General features: G+C 44.1%; 1 protein-coding gene across 1 annotated transcript in view; it reads right to left on the bottom strand.

Annotated features, from left to right (window-relative positions):
- IFT43 (intraflagellar transport 43) overlaps positions 1-21,915 on the bottom strand; it is a 73,203-nt gene that overhangs the window by 15,763 nt on the left and 35,525 nt on the right. The window contains exons 4-5 of the mRNA XM_036238726.1: positions 5,175-5,207; positions 4,474-4,520 (exon numbers count right to left, since the gene is read on the bottom strand). Of these exons, the coding sequence (XP_036094619.1) occupies positions 4,474-4,520; positions 5,175-5,207 (80 nt within the window). The remainder of the gene's footprint in view (positions 1-4,473; positions 4,521-5,174; positions 5,208-21,915) is intronic.

The raw sequence follows: 21,915 nt of genomic DNA, 5'->3' as shown, positions 1-21,915 counted from the left end.
ACCCGCTGCCTGGGGGTGGGGAGGCACAGACCTTAGGTCCTCATTTCTCTTGTCTCCTTTGAGATTGCTCAAATCACCCATCCCTACCAAGTACAGGGAAACTATCGGGCCCCTTCCTAGGTGACATGCCTCTTGCACTGATTACCTCAAAAAAATCTGGGTGTGATTTTATTAAGGGAACCAGTAAGTTCCCTTACAGGTGCCCAAAGATCTGTTTAATGTCACTGCTGAATGAATGTCCAGGGGTGATTGGGGCAATCATTCACAGAGTCTCCCCACCCACTGGTTAAGTTCAAAGAAGTAGACTTCACTGACCAACCAAGTAATTCTAGAAAAGTAATTCTAGCAAAGGTAATTCTAGAAATTAGTTATATGTAACATCTAATTCCTACTGCATAATGAATTCTAAACATTCACATACAGTGAAATGGACTAAGTCAAGTGTGAAGTGTAACATATGAACTGATTTCCCATTTTTCAGGCATAACTGCATGGACAACAGATTTACGCTGGGAAGAGGCATGCCTCCCAGAAGGTGCAATCAAGTGCGTGCTCTGACAAACCTCCAGGGCAAAAAGAAAGGCCAAATCACAAATTTCATACTCCAAGTTTATGAAGGGGAAAAAGTACTAGAGGTATTCTCTAAAAATAGGTATCTTTCTTCTTTCCTTCCTTAAATAAATTGTATTAAGCATCCTGTGGGTCATGATGGGCACCCTGTATTACACAACTGGGAGCAGACAGTAATACATACAGTCTCCCTGTGGAAGGAGATGCCGACATAGCCGGGGGCCATACCCAGAGGCCTAGAGCAAGGATTGGGTCAAGACCTGTATTCGAACCCTGGCCTGAGCTGTGCAGGCTGGCGGCATGGTGGTCATCAGGCTGCCTTCCGAACCCTGGTGCTGTCATCTAAACGCTGTGTGGTCCTGGGCCAGATTACTCTTCTTTGCCTTAGTCTGCTCATCTTTAAAATGGGGATAATGAATAATCAAACTGTCCTTTAACAGGTGAATAGACAACCACAATGTGGTGTGTCCATACTATAATTATCAGTAAAAATGAAAAGGATAATGACACATGCAGCAACCTGAATCTCAAAATCATTATAGTGAGTGAAAAAAACGCCAGACACAGAAGCATACATACATATGATTCAGTTTATGTAAAATTCCAGAAAAGGTAAACCACTCTATCATGACAAAAAACAACAACAACAACAACAACAACAACAACAACAAAACCCCAAAACAACAAAAAACAGATCAGTAGTTGCCTAGAGATAGGGGCAGAGGAAGGACGGACTAGAAAGTGGCATGAGAAACTTTTGGGGGTGATGGAAGTGTTCTGTAGTGATGTTTTCACAGGACATATATGTCTGCTCGAATTTCAACTTGTGCACTTTAAATAGATGCACTCTGTTGTACATAAGTAAGACCTACATAAAGCTGATTTTTAAAACTTTCCCATAGATTTGTTTTGAGAACTAAATGAGAGGAAAAAAAGTAAAACACTAGGCTTCGTGGCTGGCACATGGTAAATGTTTGGTGATGAGTGGTGGTGGCAGCGATATAGCTGGAGACCATGGCATAAGAGCAGAGCACTCGGGAGTCAGAAGACCAGGGTCCCTTTTGCATCCTGCTATTTTGTATAATAACCTCTAAGTCTTGATTTCTTAACATGTCAAATGACAGGTTTGGACAAGACAGCCTATAACACTGCTTAAAGCTGCAACGATTTGATTCTAATGTGATACCACAATGGCAGCCAGCACAACCTTCTAATAATAGGCATTTACGATGTGTGTGAACTGTAGTACGCAGAAGGTTTTGCTGCAACATTTAACAGTTACTCCTTGGAATGTGGCATTTTCACACATTGAAAAAAATAGAGAAAGGCAGATTTCAGAAGTCCTCTAAAGGGAAATGGAAAGAGGTCCAAGGCAGCATATGGAGAGGCCTACAGAAGAATACCAGTTGAGCAAACCTTCTGTAGACCATAAATTTAATAAGCGCCTCAGTTATCAGCATCATGATTTCCATGCCTACGGCTCCTCAACCACCTAATAACTTTGTTACTGCCTGGCAGGGGTCCTGCCTCCTCAAGTCCTTTGGCACATCTTCCTGGATGGTGACCCTGCTGCCCCATGTGACCAATGGCTGAAGCAACTAACAATTGGTAAGGATGGGCACACCAACAGTGTGGCCAGCAGCCACCAATCACTGAGCCACTACAGCTGCAAGTTTAGCACTGGCAGAGGGTATCCCAGGTACATGTCTGGGAAATCTTGGGAACAGAAATGCAGGATACCTTCTTTAATAGGGCATTGGGAATTATTAGTGGGTGGAGAAGGTTGGCAGCTTAGTAGAGCTAAGGAGCGACATCTGGCAAAAAAGAAATGAGGTTGTCAACATGAGATACTAGAAAAAGCAAAGAAAAATGCTAAAGAATAATGAGAGCACACTCATACGCTCTTACCAAATCTGAGAATATAGACTGAATTCCTGACCTCCAGTGACTGCTTTTCTACCTGAAAACTCCTTTAGAATGAGATGAGACAGAACTGTTTCACACACACTCCTTTCCTCTCTAGCCCTGAGTCCTGGTTTCAGAAGCACTATAGCATGGTTGTCAAACTTCAGTGTGCAAAACAGTAATCCAGGGAGCTTTTTAAAATTAATGTGGATCCTTGGGCCGCAACGCCAGCTTGTGCTTTGTGGGTGGGCTGGGATGCTGCCTTTTAGCCATCGTCCCAGAATATTCCACAAGTGTCCTATATGACACTTGCCCCAATCCTGTGAGGTAGCTAAAGCACAAGTAATCATCCAAGTTTGACATATTTAATTCTCTCCTTCACTTTTTAGTTGTGTGCAAAGGTGAGTTAATAGAAAGCTTCAGGACTCCTTTCTAGCCATGAGAGAGTTTCTGGTACTGGATTTGTCTTACTGCTGTGAACAATTAGAAAACTAAAAATGTATCATATACAACTGTTTTCAGACAGTGGACAAAGCAGCACAGGACTGTGATCCCTGAGAGAAAGGAAATAAATGAAGTGAGCCCTGCAGTCACCTTGGCTTTCTGTCTAGAGGTACTTCCTGGGTGCTGGCAATGACCTGTGTGGCAACTTCAACTGATGTAATCCACATACCTGTACTTGGCGTCCCAGAGGAGTAAGAGGGGAGAAAAATATACTTAAGGAAATAGTGGCTAAAATTCTCTGAATTTGATGAAAACAATAAATCCAGAGACTCCAATTCAAGTGGGCTAAACACAAAGTAAACTACACTAAAGAACATCGTAACCAAATTGCTGAAAATAAGAGATAAAGGAAACTAAATCTTAAAAGCAGCCAGAGAAGAAAAAGACACTGCATACAGGGCAACGAAGAATTATCGCTGACTTCTCAACAGAAATCAGGTAAGCCAGAGAACCATGAAATGACTATTTAAAGTGCAAAAAGAAATTAAAAAGTTGTTAGTCTAGAATTCTATATCTGGTAAAAAGTAAAGATATTTTCAGACAAACAAAGCTGAGAGAATTTGTCGCCAGAAGATCTGCTCTACAAAAAAATGTTAAATAAAGTTTTTCAGGCACAAGGAAAATGAGACCAGATGGAAACTGAGTTCTACACAAAGGAATAAAGTGTGAATATGGTAAACATGTGGGTTAAAAAAAGGCTTTGATAATTTAGGTCCCAAATATAATCTCCTCTCTAGTAGGATTCTTGTAAAAAGTACACACAAATTTTATCTTTTCTCGTGAGTTTTGAATAAAGGCTTTGTCTGTGCCATGGCTACTGAACGACGGTGCTGTTTCTCCCTCACGACGTCAGCCATTAACTGACTACTATGTGCTGTGCACTGAAGATGCAAAGATAAATAAGAAATGGGGTCTGTCATCAAGGAGCTTAGAGCCTGGTAGGAAGACAATCAGGGCAACAAAGAGTTAAAGTGTGACAGTCACCTAGCTCTGTGACTACGGGCAGCTTATTAACCTCGCTGTAGTTTAGTTTCCTCAACTATAAAATGGGGATAATAACAGTACCATCATCCCTAGGGTTGTTGTGAAGATTAAATGCTTTAACATCTATAATCTGGTAGAACAGTGCCTGATACACAATAAACACCTAATAAATATTAGCTGTTGCTGTGCTGTTGTTACAATATTGCCCAGGAAGTTGTAGGAGCACAGAAAAAGAACAGCTGAGCCACAGAGGGAGTGGGATGGGAACGGAAGACCTTTTAGAGGAGGTGACACTTCAGCTGAGTTCTGAAGGATGAAGAGGGTTAATGGATAAAGGAGGGAGTGAGGTACTCCAGGCAGAGGCAGCAGCACTTAGCGAGGCACAGATGAGGTCACTGCAAACCTTTTCAGTAAGACTGCAGCAAACAGTGCCTCAGCTGTAGCCCAGGATATGCTCTGGGGCCCTAGATGTTTCTGGAAGCCCTCTGACCTCCTCCAAGGACATCTTACCTCCTCCATCATCTAATCCATCCAGGCTCTGCTGTCTGAGACGGTGACTGCCCCCAAAAAAGAAAGAAAGGAAAACAGAAAATGAGTTTCAAACACAGAGAGAAACAACCCAAATTTCTATTGTATCCATTCCTTCTCCCAGACGAATAAGTCCTTGGACCCACTTTGCTCCATCAACTTGCTCAAACCTAACTGGGCAGCTGGGTTTGCTGCATGTGGCTGCCCAAGCTGTGTGCCGCTTCGTTACAGGGTGGCGTCACAGACTGACACGAATGCCCCTCCCATCCCCGGAGGTGTGAAACTCGGCAGTCCCGACTTACAAGCCATCTTTACCTGGTAACTTTCTGATGTAAGTTTTAGAGAAGGCTAGGTTAGAAGCTGGTGTTGCTTCTGCCCATCTATATCAGTACAGCAGAACCTGTGGGTAGTACTTTGATACCTGGGCATGTATACAATTCTAAAAACCATGCAGGGTGGGAGAGATGACATGGGCATCAATGCCAGGGTCCAGACTCTCAGCCGAGGAAGCAGCATTAGCTAAACCCTTGATTCTGTGCGCATAACCCCAGTCCCAGAGCACAGCCAGATTCCTACTGTGTTGTTAATGCTGTGCCCAACAAAGGCTGAACAGGTAATGACCACCAAGACTGCACTGTTGACAAAGGTCACCACAGGATGCCATAAGAATACTGGAAACATACTCTTCTATTTCTTCAGAAGCCTTCCTTCCTGATCTGAAAAAAAGAAGGACAAGGTTTATGAGAACCCACTAGTCTCAAGCATAGATGTGGAATGTTGGAGAGGGGGTTTCAAAAGTGGGGCTAATTAGCATATCCCAAGTGCTTTGCTTGGATTCCTTTTTATAGACCAAGGCCCATACCCAGCATGAGAGAACTACAGACACTGATGCCTTCTTATAACCTTATTTCAGCATAACTCCAAATCAGATTGTTGAGTTTAAGTGCAGGCTGGATGAGAAGCTTAAAACTCAAGTGGGTATAGATGATACAGTGCCCTCCTTTCTTTCAACAAATAATTGGACCAATTTATAGAACACTGTCTTAGGACTGAGACCTTGGGTCCCATCTGGAGCTGTTGTGCTAAAAGGCAAAATATCCCATGCACAGAAGGAAGGAACTAGCCACACAGCTCAGGCTGCAGGTTCAGGGCCTCTATCTCTGTAACTTCCACACGAAGGACCAGTAACCCCGAGCGAGGTTGGTGAGCAGTGTCCTTAAGACATTCCATGGGAACGGGAAGCGTGTTTAAAAATGGACCTCTAAGGCACTGGCTCTCAAACCCGAATGTGCACGAGAACTATCTGGGAAGCTTGACACACATGCACATTGCTGGGCTTGGCCGCAGAGATGTCTGGATCAGCTGGTCTGGGAGAGGGGCAGCCCAGGAATATGCACCTAAAACAAATTTCCAGTAATTCTACTCCAAGTAGGTCATGACTGACACTCTGGGAAACACTGATCTTAAGTCTTCTGACTGAGACTGGTGAATGCTGGTGATTATTAAAGTTGGGTGATGGGTACATGGTGATTACTTTTCTGTATATCTGAACATTTCCACAATAAGAGTGCTTTTTATCTTTATTTTTTTATGAATCCTTTTAAGTTAGGAATTAATCACCATGACGAGCAGGGGCAAAGGGTGGCCAGGAGGCAGGATGCATGAGAAGGCCCTCAACAGTAAGAGCGACTTTGGAACCAAATAGCAATTCCTGCAAAATGCAAATAATTCCCCCCCCCCACACACACACAAGAGTATAAACATAAATCAAGTCCAAGTTTAAATATACTACTCTTCTCATGAAATTTAGACCATACTTACTATGCAAGAGAGGAAGAGAGGAAGACAGGGAGGGAGGGAGGGAGGGAGGGGGAAAGAAAGCAAAGAAAGGAAAGAAAGGAAAAAGAGAGGGGGGAGGAGGGAGAGGGGGGAGGCAGAGAAAGAGGGAAGGAGAGGGGAGGGCAGAGCGGGAGAGGAGAGGAAAGGAAAATTGAATAGATTTTGGCTGAAGCTGGGGAGGGAGAAGAGGATGGGTAGGGAAATTTGAAACAGGATGGAACAAGTCCTGAAGGATCTCCCGGGCCAAGTAAACAGACTGAACTACTAAGAGTAGGAGGGCGAGTGGGACAGAACAGGCACCAAAGGTAAATTACGATGGGGTGTGTAGGGTGTCGCCACAGTGGTATTGCTGGATGATGTCAGTGCCAAATGCTGTTCTAAGTCAAAGGAACCCTATGTAGAGGCCCCGGCAGCCGCCAAGCTGCCACCTGTCTGTGTGGAAGAGAGAAGGCTCTGCTCCCAGCTCACTGCCTCTGTTGGTCCTAGTGAAGCTGAACTCCATAAACACACTGTCCAAATGACTCAGCATTATGTCACCAACATAGAAGGGCCTGGATGAAAATGGGGATCCGCGAGTAATGGGATTAAAGAAGCCAGGGACACTAGGCCGGCGCCTTTCCTGGTACATAAGAGACATATCCAGCTCTGATTACCCTTAGGGGTTACGACGGAACACTTCTTTCCTATGCAATGTGTCCTGGCAAAAGCAGCAGTGATTTTGTCTAAAGGAAACAATGACGATAATGCTAATCTTCAGGGGAAGGCTGATTAATTGCCATTTATCCACTCAACATCCAAAAAGGGGATGCGTTTCATATTCGGCTTAATTGCTGCTGAGCCCACATCCTGCTCTCTCTCACTCTAGGGGGAGCCAGCAGCCTCCTGCATCTTACTGCACCCCATGGGAAGAAGCAAGAGCAAAATGGAGCCCTCAGGTTGTATGGCATGAATGTCCTTAGGTGGTGGTCTTTCTCACTCTCTCCCTCTCCCTCTCTCCCCCTCACTTACCCCCACCCCCCAACAGGTTCTGCTCAGGAGATGGGAAAATGGCAAGGAACACTCTGCCTTTGTGGAATTTGGCCACTTTTAGGCAAATCTAGCTTGCCGATAAGTTTGGACTGGACCACACTGCTTTTGATTTTGGTTTTGCTTTGCTCACTTTTAACATAAATTTGTTGCCTAAATTGGCAGATTTTGAACAAAAATCCAAATTTCTAAATACTTCAAATACAAAGCCTGGCAATATTGGACCTGCATTCCCACATGGACAACTCAGGGAAGCTGAGTTGTGGCTGCCCCCAGGCGAGCCTGTGCTCCCAGCCCTCCCGACCACTGGGGGCCAGTTCTTTATCATTCAATCTGCACTGCTGGTTTTCCCACAAAATGAAGGGACAAGTAAAGCGTTTCCTGCAGCTATGCAGCTACAGAGAGAGTGAGAAAACAACAAAAAAAGACTAAGTGGGAAGCATGTTTTAGGAGAACTGGCAGAGTATATTTCTTTATAGAAGTGTGAATATGCAAATAATTTGTATAAGTATCTCGGTAATATAATTCAAGTGCCATTCTGAGATAAAACCCCACTTAACAGATCTACTTTATCTACCTGGCCCCCAAAGGCACCTCAGGTCATGCAGTGACGCAGAAACCAGTGCTAGGACACAGAACCGAACACGATGATTTTCAAACTACAGGCCATGACCCATTAGTGAGATATGACATCAGTTTAGTAGATTACCACCAGCCTTTTTTCATCCTTTAGAAAAAAAAGTATAAGAAAGAGTATACTGCAAATACTAAGGATAAGTATTAGGTATTTTTTTTTTTTTTTTAGTTTTCCATACACACATACCCAGTCATGACGTGAGGTATTTTTAAATTATTGGTGATAGATTAAAAAAAATGGAAACGAAGTGGTCTACCACAGCCCACCAGGGTAGGTAACCAGAGAAGGATTTGGGCTGCAGTCCCGCCTCCCACAGATTGTGTGGGGGTGGAGGCAGAGGTAGAGAACTGTGGGTTCTGGGTCATCTCTACATACTTCTGAGGAAACTGTGTGACTAGGTCCGGCCCGTGAGGCTGACTGCAGAGCTGTGTCAGCGCCGCCCTGGGCTCTAGTCTCTTACTGCACCCACAGCCCAGGTGCCTCTTTCCCCAGAAGTGGCTATTAAAGGGTTTGGGAACCTGAGAGTTATAATAATACTGTGAGACTGTCTTCCTCAGGGCGCTTTCAGTACTCTTTAGATACTTTCATGTCTATCAACACTAGTTCAGCTTGAGCTCTGGAAAAAAAGGTGAAGCAGGTTTCAGTGACACCATTATAGATGGGGACACTGGGCACTGCCCTGTGCTTCACCCAAATCGCAGAGCTAGCAATGAGGCTGAGATGAGAGTCCCTAGATTCCAAACGCACCGCCCCACGCTTTTCAAAAGCAGACACGGCTGACGTCCCTAGGGCACCCAGACATCCATTTGGATTTACTGTGCAGACAGTCCATTCCTGACTTTGCACACTTACAGAAAGCAATGGATGGTATAGATACAGAATTGAAAGCTAGGGAGAAGCCTTTGAACCAGGAGTTCTCAAGCAGTGGTGCACCACAGAATCACAACTGGGAAGCTTTTTCAGCATCCATGTGCTAGGCCTCACCCCTGATCCTTGAGGTAGTAATTTTTAGAAATGGGACCCAGTCACATATAGCAGAAACACTGCCCTAAACTTTATTTCAGATAGTAGGCTGAGCTCTCTAGTTGCTAAGCAGCAAAACAGAAACCTTCCGCCTTATCCTTCCAAGTTGCCTGCTTTCTTCTCACAAGTGTTAATGAACTCTGACTACACCTCCAGGCTGAGAGGAGCAGGAAGGTTTCACACACTCAAACCCCATCCTGACTAATCCTGAGCTGGTGATCTCGAAATTCAGACAAGATTCCACGGTGTTCATAAAAGCTAGACAAGTACTTCCCACCCTGGTAGGCCCGGAAGCGATTCAGATCCGATTAGAGATGCTTGCTCAATATTCAAAATGTAAAACATAGAGGTTGCTGAACCAGCACTTTGAAAAGTTAATTAAATGCCAGGTTTCTTTTTAAGAGCTACTCCATCACTTGCTGATTGCTTTGGCCATTTTGCAGAATGAAGCTTTCACTCTGGACAATGAGAGTAAATGTTCTCCCTCACCTCCCACCTTGTGGAGACGGGGTGACAGGATGAGGGCACTCTGGCTTCCTGCTTTCCAGCAAGTGACACACTTGGTTGGTGATTTCGCAGGAAGGGAAATCTGAGCTATCACGGTGGCTCTTTCCCAATCTCTAAAAACACTCAGCCTCATGTAAACCAGCGGTTGTTTAAACATCAGGTTTTTGGATGGAGGACTTCGAGGTTAAGGGAGTGGGCTTGTCATCCCTACCTTCATTTAAAGCCCAGTCCCTCAGCTCAACACTCCACCAGTCAGTCCCCTCCTGGTTTTCACTCCTAGTTCTCTAGGACCCACCCTAGGTTTCCGTTTCTTGGCTTCACACATCACCCTTAGCTCTCAGGGAAAAGCCCATCCTCCTCCTCAGGCCCCTGCCCCCACAAGCCTGTCATAGGAGGCTGATGAAAGGCCATTATTAGTCGATCCCAGTTAATACTTATTTTGCTTATTTGGGTGGCAGGCACTGTCATCATAGTCTCTCACTTACATGTTACCATTACATAACATATTCTACATAGTATTATATGTTTCCTTAACTTAATTATCACATTATCTTATGCATCACTCCTCTGGAAGAAAAAAACTCAAAATGCTATTTTCTTGAGAGGTTTTCTACTCTCATAATTTAAAAATGTCCAATAAAACTCTAATAAGTGCTCCATTTTACCGAAGAGGAGAGTGCAGCTCAGAGAAGTACAGTAACATGCCTAAGGTCGCACAGCTAGAGAGAAGTAAGGCCGTACAACAAACTCTGGGCTATGTGACACCAAAGCCAGTTCTTAACCCCTGCACAGCAGAGGAACATGCAGGCAGTTCTACACTGTGGGGAACGCTCATTTTATAGACTCTGCTTCAAACCCGATTGATATTTTCCATGATGAGGATATCCTTTCAACTTATAGTAGTGCTATAGCTTTGTCAGGCCTGACAGGTAGATAATGTTGCTTTAACTGTTAAATGTGATTACATATATTTTATTTACAACATGACAGCTTGCGTTGTGGCAAAAAAAAAAAAAAAAAAAAAAAGAGAGATTCCATGTAGCTAAGTCACCTTCCCCTCCACGTAGCCTCCTTTTCTAAGTTCTTCCACTCAAATGCAATTCCTTTCTTTTAGCATTTAGAGACCATGCTGACACACCATGGGCACGATCTGGTCAGTCAAAGACAAGCTTGGTGGCACTGGCACACAGGGGACTGCAGCCACACAGCCGCGCCGAATCTTGGACCCTCAGTTTCATGCTGCGGCTCCGTGGTAGAAGCGTGCTGTACCGTAAAAACCCTCCCAGCCTGCGCTGTTTGCCTCCTCCGTCCTCCCTGTTGTATCAGACAGAGGCTTCAGCTGCTGCTTACACAGGTTATGTGCTGAAGGGTGAAAGGCAGCCCTAATGTAGACATCATCTCAGTTAAAATGTTTCTCTCGAGTTTAATGGAATACTGCAGAGATCTAAATGGAGATAAAGTACCACGGCTCAGAGAACAGCCAGGATGCTATCTTTATGCAGCATGACAATGTTCAGTAGTTAATTAGACACCGTTAACCTATTTTAGCAGGGGACATAACTGGGATAAATGGGGGGAAGTGTCCTTGAAGTCTCTTAATATCCACGGCACATATTGGACCCTAGACTCACCTCCCTGCTGTAAGACAGATCACACTTAAAATAGACCAAAGTACCAGGCATCTAGAGCCCTGGCTGTCCCAGTGGAAGACCCTCTCCTAGTCCAGCCCCATGGACCATGGCCTCTGACCTGTAGAGGGATGTGAAGAGCTGGGATAAACGGTTGCTATTACAACTTGTTGCCCGTGAGAGAAAAGCTAAAGCCACAGTAAGGAGCTCACAGGCCTCCCATGACAAAAAGAAGAAACTCTGTAGCCAGAGGCCAAATTCATAAAGAAACACTTGGCAAGGGGAAGAACAGAAATAAGGTACCAGCTAAATTGAAGCCAACGAAACCTTACATTTTAAAAATGCATCACTCTTCTGAAAGAAATGAAAATGCCATTTTGAGTTTTTCTACCCTCATAATTTAAAAATGTCCAATAAAACTAATAAGTGCCTCCAAACCGCACTGAGGTAAATTTTACCAAGGCACAAGAGAGAGGAAATAATCTGTCCAGATCATAACGCATCACTAGCACATCCCAAACCAGGGCCCTACTTTATAAACTGTATGACCCACCAAATGAGCCCTCACAGTGTAAACCCACATCTGAGCAGAGGAAAATTTTGCCACCGCAATCTTGGCTGTCGTGTCCGTTCAGTATCAGGCAGTAGTAGACTGGTTAATTGAGGTACATCTGTTCTAAGATGTCCCCACACCCGTAATACTGATTAAAAGCCAGATATTTCTCAGCCAACAGATTTCTCCTGATCGAAAGCTCTCCTGAAAGCTGAAGTCCCCTCTCTCCTCTTCGTCTCTAGTTCTTGCCATTCACGAGTTTAGTGTCCAGCATGTATTTTAGGTATTGTATTTTTTCCCTTCTTTTAAAGACAAGCAAGAATTCCCCAATACCCAAATTTTGGCACTTTAGGGTTTTATGTAATATTAGATCATATTTATCTATTGCCAGCAAGTTGTCCAGCAGATAGATGAAAACTGATGTCCATGTCCTAGCCCTATTCAAGTTGAAAGTACAGCAAATCGCAATTCCTGGGTGAAGTTTGCCCCCTGCTGGTCATATTAAAAATAACATCTTTGTTCTGATTTAACCTCTAAAAGAACATTTATTTATGAGAAAAAAAGAGTTGAAAAATATAAAAACTGTTTTAGTAGCTAAAAACATTTATAGGAACATAAAAAGTACGTATATGAGGCAGATGCAAGCAAAATGTCATGGGAACTAGCCATGCCAATTGGGAGCGCCTTGGGGAGGCTTCCTAGAAGACTTGCCAGCTGAAAGATGAGTAGGCTTGTAACAGGCAGAAAGGCTACAGGAAGGCTTTTCCAGCTAGTGGAAACAAACTGAGTAAAGGGAGGAGACATAAAAGGGTCAGGTGCGTTCAGAAAATAGCTGGGGACCTGGTGTGGCTGAAATACAGACACAGTGGTGGCTGAAATGAGAATGGCATCAGAGCTGGCTGGGTAAGCAATTAGACTTGAACGAGATGCTATTACATGTTGGCATCGACTCTATAAATATATATATACACTGACATTGGTCAGGGATTAGGAGGAACTATGGGGCTACAAAGCAATTTTCAGTGGGTTCCTTTTTTCCTTCTGAGTTACTTAAGTCCACGATTAAAGAGAGGCTGCAATGAAGAACACGCGATATAAATGCAGCAAGAAGGGGCTGAGTGGAAGCAGCCCTGTTAGCCCTTCTGCTGGGACAAAGGGCGGGAGGAAAAGCAGCTGGGAAGAAGAGTTTCCCTGACCTGTCATTTCCAAAGGCCACCTTCATGAATTTTGCTATAGCTGTGTCCTTTCTGCACCTACTTTATATTTTCTTTGTTGATTTCTTAATTTTACTTAAATAAATTTATTTAAAAGAAAGCTACCATCACCAGCCATATGGAAGGTCATTGTAAAAAAAAAAAAAAAGTTTTAAAAAGCATGAAATGTATTTTATTACAGTTAGATACTGCTGTTTGCCAAAAGTTGGAGCCTATGGCTTATTCTTTGTTAAAAAGGTAGATTATCATGTTTAGGAAAGTATAAAAGAAATACTAGCTGGAAACGGAGACTTTCCACTGACATGATCAGAGAAACTGAAAGCAGACAGGAACTTTGTGACTCAATGCCAGTCTTTGGGAAATGTAGCTATCAGGACAAAGAGTGAGATGCCATAGGGTATGCTGACTGGAACTCATGGGTCCACAAGTCAGTTTCTGGAAATCTTAATTTCAGTCCATTTTTAACTGCTGAACAGCATAAGTTGGGTCTCTTACTCTTCCTGGAGAGAATTTTCTACTCTGCAACGGAGAAACCTGTACGGTTTCCTTCCAGTCACTTACCCATTGGGTTTTTGTTGTTCTTCTTTTCCATCCCCTCAAAATGACGGTCTTTCAAAAGCCCATGAATACACTGAGATCCATGCAAGTGAGGAGGTGCCTCCTGCCACTAGAGGTGGACTCTTCCGGCTGCCAGTGCGAGAGGCCACAGGCAGTGCAGGGCTGCATGTGGCAGTCTCCGAGAAGGCTCGGGACCCACCCTGGTGACTCCCTGGTATAATGAACCAAGGACATCCTGGCACTTCAAAACATGGCCTTTTGTACAACAACCACTGTGAAATCATGAGAAACTGGCACAGCTACTGGTAACCAGCTGTGGTGAGGGCAGCATGGGTCACAAAGTAAAATCAGATTCACCAGACCAGGAAAAAACCTAGATTACATGAGGCGGCTGTATTTCGTGTGCACATTTATACCTATGTATGCCCAAGCTGCTACTTCTTTACTGGAACTGCTTCTGGATACTCCTCAACAAAGGATTAAAAAGAAAAGGGAAGAAGTAGGTATGATATTCACAGATGCATTTTATTTTTGAGAGGCTGAATCCATCAAAGGGAGAACAAGGAGATCATTTATGTCGGGAGAATTTTAACCAATGGCTGGCATCTCTAGCCATTCCCTCCTGGCTTTTAGCTGTTCACACTGCAAAGCAGTGAGTCCCCCTTAGCAGAGTGCTGGCTCAGGGGACACAACTTTTTTCCTTGAAAGTTTTTTTGTTCAATAAGATTGCTTCATATGATCAACATCTCATTTCTGTAAGAGTCCCGGAGGATAGCAGTAAAGACAATTTTATTCTAAAAGACTCACTACTGCACAAATAGTATAGTCCGTGGCCTTTTCATGAACTTGAGATAAATGCATGCAGCTTTCAAGGTTTGAGGATGGGCATGGCTACAGAATGAGAGGTACATTCTATTACACTAATTAGCTGTCTGACCTTGGGCAGCCAGGCAAGGTGACATCTAAAGGCTTTTCTAACTCTAAGATTCTTTAATGGAGTCACCTACCTCTCCCCGCCACCTCATTTTCTCCATCTCTAAACTGAAGGGGCCATGCTCCATGACTTCTCAGGTCCTTCTCCAGCTGTGAACAACAAGGACCCTGCCTCTCCAGGTCCTGACCCCCACCCCCATCCGTTCCCCACGAATATCATTCCTTATTCTGACAACTCCAAGAACCCCTTCTCTCCCACTGCTTTATCCAGCCCAAAAATTTCAGTCAAGACACTGTAATGTGCTAGTTTGGAGAATCCCAAAATCGACATGGTGGGGAAAACAGACAAATGAAAGGAAGGAAGAAATAAAGGAAGGGAAGGGAAGGGAAGGGAAGGGAAGAGAAGGGGAGAAACTCTCTTTCCTTTATTCAATCATATTTAGGGACAACAAAGTTAACACAAGCTCTCTTCTTACCCAAGAATTTAAGACATTTTCCTCCTTGGTCTTCCCTTCTCCTTTCTTAGCTGTTGTCAAAACCTGCCACTACTTTCCCAATTGTATAAAGAAATTTTCCTTTCCCTCTGTACGCCTGTCCTAAACGGTCAACCTACTCTTAACATTCCCTTTTGTTTTCTGCCTGCCTATGACGACTTTCTACTTCCTTTCCAAGCACTTGGAAAGGGGGTATCTGCCTGGGCCTGCTGAACCTTGCAAACTTCCAAAAAGGGCACCCCATAAATCAGCTCTGTTCTCCAGGTCCTGGACAGCTTGGAGCCCTGGGCTCAGTCACTCAAGGTCCAGCCAGCCTGGGTGTGGGAGCTGAGGCCCGATGCTGAAAACCCATGGCTTTGAGTATGGGCTCTGGAATCAGAAGTTTCAAGTTAGAGTTTCACTGTTCCACTAGCTCTTGGATAAGTCACTTAAACTCTGAAAAACTGGTGATAATAAGGTGTTATTTTAAGAATCAAATAAGTTAATTCATGCAAATCATTAGCATCGTACTTGGCACACAGGATGTGCTCAGTGAATAACAGCTGCTGCTGTCATGATTACTGCTGTTATTGTTATCATTATTATTATTCTCAATCCAGCCTATTGCCTCTGCTGCTAATCCTTGCTCTTTCTCCTCCTTGGTCCTGTCACTGAACCCCGGCCCAGGGACGGGTGCTGGCTGAGTGTGCCCAGCTGAGTCGCTTCATACTTTCTGTTTCTAGACCCATTGTTCTGTTTCACCACGTTCCTGCTACCCCTTGATGAATGTGCCTGGTCTCTTCGGCCAACATGCCAGCAGCCTACCCTGTAGACATGCCATCTCCACCTAGCCTGTTGTCTCCCACCTACATACTCCACCCCCACATAAGAAAACTTCCGCCCACCTCACAGAGCCTCTCCACCAGCTGGTCCCTGCTTCCTGCAGCAAAATGAACTTGGCCTTCGCGGTTAACCTCCAGGTTTCCAGGTCTCGAGTATGCCGTCTCCTGTTTTACTTTTTCTGCCTCTTGGTCCCCTTCCTCCATTTCAGCCACTTCCATTTATCCCTGTCTTAAAAGCCACTTTTTCTGATTTTTGAATCCTTTCCAAAGTATTTCCCACTTCTTGGAAGCTTCTAGAATTAGCTGAAATTGTTTCAATGCTACTTAGAAATAACCCTCTACATCACATGACACAGTTTTTAGAGTAGGACAGTCTTAGCCAGTGAGTTCTGTATCTCAGCTTGATGGAGTCATACCACAGAAAACAACTTAGTACCTAGGCAAAAATTGTCTCCCTTTCCTTTTGACTCAAACTCCAATTTAGTCTGGGGTGGCAATGAGCCCAACTAAAAATATTCAATTCCCCAGCCTCTTTCACAATAAGGGGTGGGCATACACCACATTTCTCACCAATGAGAAAGATGTAGCAGTCCCTGGAGAGCATGCCCCACTCCCTCACCTCCGAAAAACAAATTATTGCTAAGAGTGAGCCCTTTGCCTTCATCTCCGCATCATTCTCCCTTCTTCCTGTCTGGAAAACAGAGGTGAGGTCTGGAGGTACAGCAGCCATTATACAACGATGAGGCACGAACATGACGACAAAGACTCACATGCTAAGGGTAGTGGGTAGGAAGACAGAAAGAGTTCCCTCCTGTCACCAGGGGGGTGCCACATCAGCCCTGGACAGTGGAACCATGGGCCTCTTGTTTTCTGAGATAAACCTCTTTCTGTTTAAGCCTCTGTTAATGGGATTCTCTGTTGCTTGCACGTGAATGCAACCTCAACTAATATAGTATATCTAGTGGCAAATGAGAAGTCATTCTAGTCAAGAAGGTACAAATGTTCTACGAAAAAACCAGTCCCACGTAACCATAATAGTTAACCTTAATATTCAGTCTCGTAAGAGAAAGCAATGATTTGAAATGATACACGAGAAGTGTAATTCTCAGGATACAAATGAGCAACATCACCAAAGCCTGCTGGGAGAAAAAGATATCAAACTCAGGGGAAAAAGATAAGCAGGCCCTCTCCACAACTGTCTGGCCTAAAGAGAACATTTCACTTTGAAGTGTGGGGATGAGAATCCTTAAGAAGAGGGACTCCACACCGGGAGAAATGCATGTCTCTTTACATCTGCAAATACCCCAAGATCATGATCATGCCATATCAAAAAGGCATTCAGATGTGTGATAATGTGTCCTTTGCACCACTGGTCACACACGTCAATACTCCAAGGGCTCCCTGCTCCTTAAATCATAAAGTACGTGCCTGGGGTTCAAGGCCCTGCACAGGGCCCTTCTCTAGGTAATCTGGGCTTCAGCTACCTGATGAGCTTGTTCCTACACAGGGGCGCACTCGTGCTCCACACCCCCAGCCCCTGTGCCTGGAAGGCCTGCCCATGACTCAGTGTCAACTGTTTCAAGGCAATGATTCATAGACTAAAATGACTTGTTTCAAGCAGCTACCTAGAAAGCATATTTCAGAAGTTCAAACATACTTTTTGAGTTGTAGAAAGCCTTGTAGTTTTAATGCTGAAGAGACAGAGCCCAAGGGTGCTGAGTGAGCGGTATGCGGTCATACTGGACCTCTCCTGCTCCTCTCTCCCAGCTCAGTACTCAGTGAAAACAAGTCCTCTATACATCAAGGCTTTGTCATGTATTTGGGATTTCCCAGAATCATAATATCCAAGCCCTGAAAAGGGAACTTTGGCAAACCCCTCAGGCAATCTCGGCCCAGAGAGTCCACAGGAGTTGCCCCAAGGTCACACGGGGAGTGAATCACAGAAAGGGACTACAATGCGGGCAGATGTCCTGAGTCCTAATACATGCATAGAGAACGGGTGGCCCTCAGGAAGGACAGTAACCAGAAATGAGCTCAGGAAATGGCCTCCGAAGCAGACGCCTGACTGTATTTAATGTGCATTTAGAGCACCTCGCTCTAGGCCAGAGCCTCCTGGATGACTCTGCCCAAAGCCTCACAAAGGAGGCACAGGCTGGAAACTGAAGGCGGCGGGCTGCTTGTGCACCAGTAACCAGAACTGGCCCCCTAGCTGGCTGCCTGGGAATGGATCCAGTTCTTGGAGGGCACTGCAGGGTTAGAAGGAACGATCATTTCCAATGCCTAATTGAACTTAATGACTAGCCTAATTAGGCCTTTTAATGGCAGGACCGGCAGAGCCTTGGCTCATGCCCCTAAGTACAGGCTGCATCCTGTATTCACCTTCTTCTCAGGGTCAGGCAGCTGGCTAGAGCACGGCTCTACAGACATGCAGGCCAGAGAAGGTTAAGGAGGGTATGGGTCACACATTCACGGCCTGCTACTCTTCCCATAGGCTGAACATGTTGGAGCCATGTCAAGATGGCCCTCGGGGACTCCGCTGAGGTTCCGCCCAGTGCGGAGGCAGTAGCTCTATACCAGGGGCAAAGGGCACAAAAAGGGAAGGAGGCGAGGCACAGAGAACAAGAGCATGACCCCACAGTCAGGCTCATGTGGGTTCAAATCCTGCTGCCTACCTACCAGCTGTGTGACTTGGAGCAAGTTATTTAACTTTTCTGAAATTGCATTTTTTCATCTGTAAGCGGAGATAACAACAGCGCCTATATCACGGGGGTTGTTTTGGGAATAAAGTCAGTCAACTGTGCTTAGCACAGTGCCCAGCACAAAAGCCACACTAAATGATGTGTGTGTGTCTCCGTGTGTTTTCCTATTCATACAACAAGAGGGATGGGCAAGACATGTGGGATGTCTACACTCGGGTTCTGCAGCATGGCCCCAGAAGGAATAATCCGGATCAGAGGATGAGGCTGAAATTTCCTAAAGATAAGCTATTTTTAAAAATCAGGGGTGGCTGACGATGGCATAAAACTTAAGAAATAACCTAAATGCCCACCGACAGGGGAACAGTACATTTATACCATGGAAGTATTATGCTGTAGTTGGAAAAACTACAGCTAAAAGATCTCTAAGATGTACTAAAAGATCTCTAAGATATACTATTAAATGAAAAAAATTAAGGAACAGAACACAATCTGATCTCATTTATGTAATAAAAAACTATTTATCAGTAAGTAAATCTGTTGTGTAAAAATATATACTGTATATCTATTATTGGTGAAGCTACCAACAAACTATTACCAGTAGTTACTCCTATGGAGATGACGAGGCTTGGAGAAGGTGGTAGTTTCAGGCAAATTTAGCTTTGAAGTGTTCCTGGTTTGCTTGTACAAATGAAAAAGACTTTATAAAAAAATATGCTTCCGCTGAGCTCCCCACAACGGAGGGAGGGGTTCAAGCAGACCCCAGACCAGCCCTTGTAGAAACACCAGAATCTGACAGGAGATTGCATGACAGCGGCTCTAACCTTTTAGTTTCAAGACCTCTGTACCATGTGACAAGAGAGATGAAGGAATGCATTCCATAGGACGCTGTGCTTTGGGGCTGTTTTGCTATTTAAGGGATATTTCTGTGAGCTTCTCATTTCTTTCCTGACTCTCTGAGACCCTCCTACTTTACCATCCTATCCCTGGCTCCAAGAAATGACCAGTTCTAGTCACAGGAGAATTTGCACTTCTGCAAAACTAGAAACTGTAAAGGGCAAAAAGTCAAAGCCTTCACAGGAATGCTCAGAGCCCATTAAAAATCACTCCTGGTTTTCAAATAGTAAAATAAAATTCAAGGATAACTTTACCTGTTAAGAAAACCTGAAGGCCTGAAAGGAAGCTGGGAGCAGGCTCGGATCAGGGCCTGTGCTTTGCAGTCTTTGGCAGGCCTCCCACAGGCCTTCCCCATAGGCAAATAGGAAGTAGTAATGCTGACCTAGGCCCTTAGAAACACAGCCCTTGTGTGCTGTGTGGCCTCGGGGCCTCAGCTGTCCTTTCCCTGGTACACATAGGCAACAAGTTCATCTCAAGTCACTATATGGCTCCTCCACTCCTCCCGGGGTATCAGGCACTCACCTCTGCTCCAGGGAGGGAAGTGGCTAGGGCCACTTGTCAAGAAGACTGCTCCCCTTTTCAGAGAAGAAAGTGAAGCATCCAAATGCAACTCCACATGGGAACAGACTGCTATCACCTTCAACTGGGAGGCACTTGACAGAATTGCAAGATTCCAATTATTTCATATTTAGTCATTTGCATAAGTAAATTGGTTTTGTGACACTAGACAAGCCATCCAGGGCCCTAAACTGCAATGAGTATAACACAGAACATCTCTGCTTGCTCTGAACTGAACATCACTATGTCAATCCAAGTAGAAGCACATGAACATGCCCCCCTAATCCTCAATGAGAAAAAGGTTGATGCATGTTTCATATCCGTTCTCTATAGCCTATGGGATCTATATGTACTATATCTAAAGCCTTTATAATACTTTCCAAAGGGTCACGTTATGTCAATTACACGAATAAACTCAGACTGGGAAAATATTACAAATATTGTCTGCTCATGATTACTTTTATTGAGATAGGAATTTTGGAATACTATGTAGCCCTTAAAAATGAGGCAGTTATACTCTCCATACTGAAGTTCAGAAACCTCACCAAAAAATACTGTTATATGAGTTTTAAAAATGCAGAATAGATCACCATTTGTGTGAGGCAATAAAAGAATATATCAACCTATATTTCTGAGAATGGAAGGAAACACACACGCAAAAACTGGGGAACAATGGTTGCCCCCAGGGAGGGCAAATGAGTGCCTGGGGGAACAGGGAAGGGAGAGAGACGCTTCCATTTCATATCCCACTGTTATTTATCCGTTGAATTCTTTATTAGGTATCTATCTTATTTTATTTTAAAATAAATAAATTCAAAATTCACTAAGCGTTCTAACATCTCAAAAGATGACATGAAGTTAAAGGGTAGCCAAAACGCTGCCTTTGCATCCTCCTCTCTCTCCCTTAGTCCTCTTAATGAAATGATTCACCTTTCTCAAGTAGTGACATTTGAGCTTTAAGGTCAAATAGACTCTACTCCATAAAAGGCAGAATATAGTTATTACAAAAAAAGGGTTTATTCAAACAAAGTTAGACCTGGGGGCACATGCTGGCTAAGGGACAGTGCTCTGTCCATGTCCATAGAATGAACATATGTGTATGACCTCCACCTATGTCCATGAAGGGTGACTTTCAGTCGGTCCTCAAGGCTGTGCCCCTTCAGGCCTGAGCAGGAAAGGGCAGCTCAGCCAAGTCCCACCATTATCCATCCCTTATCTTCATTCCCTCTTACCTAAGGGCTACCAAGACAACACAAGTGTCTGAAGACAGGAAAGGTGTAAGGATAGAATGATCTCAACATATCCTACTCTTTTCCCTACTTCAGTGAGGATACTTATTTTTCACTAGTTATTTCAATGTATACAGTTTCAGTGTCATTTATTTTGTCTTCAGATCCTACTGAAGATAAATGATTTACAGCAATAAACAATGCAATTAAATTCTAATTTAAAAAAAAAACTGAATTCTCTAAGTCCATCAAAATAAAAACTTATCTAGATCTTCCTTCACCACATTTCTTGCCATATGTGAAGAGTAAAGCAAAAAATTACTTTCTGAGGAGCCTACACAGGACAAACAAATGTCGGGTGTACATTAAAAAGATATGTTGTTGCTTGGCCCTGAAGCCATCTTTTCTGAATTTGCCATCCCTTGAAAGCCACAAGGAGGACAAGCATAAACACAGGTGGAAGTAGGGAGGTCTTGTGAGCATCACTAAAAGCCACAGAAACAAGGACGTGGCACCTGAGCTCTGGGAACAGCCACTGGAAATGGGTGCATAATTAGCTACCTAACTACAACCTCACTTTTCCCATCTCATCTGATTTCACCCAATACTGGACACTTATCTCTGGTGTATGACCAATCTCACTGAGGACCAAATACCTGTTCACCCATGGTGCCCAAGACCTACGCAATACAGTCCTGGGTTCTTTGTGACCAATGGCAGCCTGTGGAAAATAAATTCTCAATATTTGTAAACAAATTTGTATCTTGATGAAAATCTGAAAAGTAAAAGATTATTTTACATCACTGGAATT

Source organism: Rousettus aegyptiacus, unplaced genomic scaffold (genome assembly GCF_014176215.1).
Source record: "Rousettus aegyptiacus isolate mRouAeg1 unplaced genomic scaffold, mRouAeg1.p scaffold_m13_p_3, whole genome shotgun sequence".
NCBI lineage: Eukaryota > Metazoa > Chordata > Mammalia > Chiroptera > Pteropodidae > Rousettus > Rousettus aegyptiacus.
The sequence above is the reverse complement of the archived record's forward strand: the minus strand, read 5'-3'. Positions and strand labels throughout refer to the sequence as shown.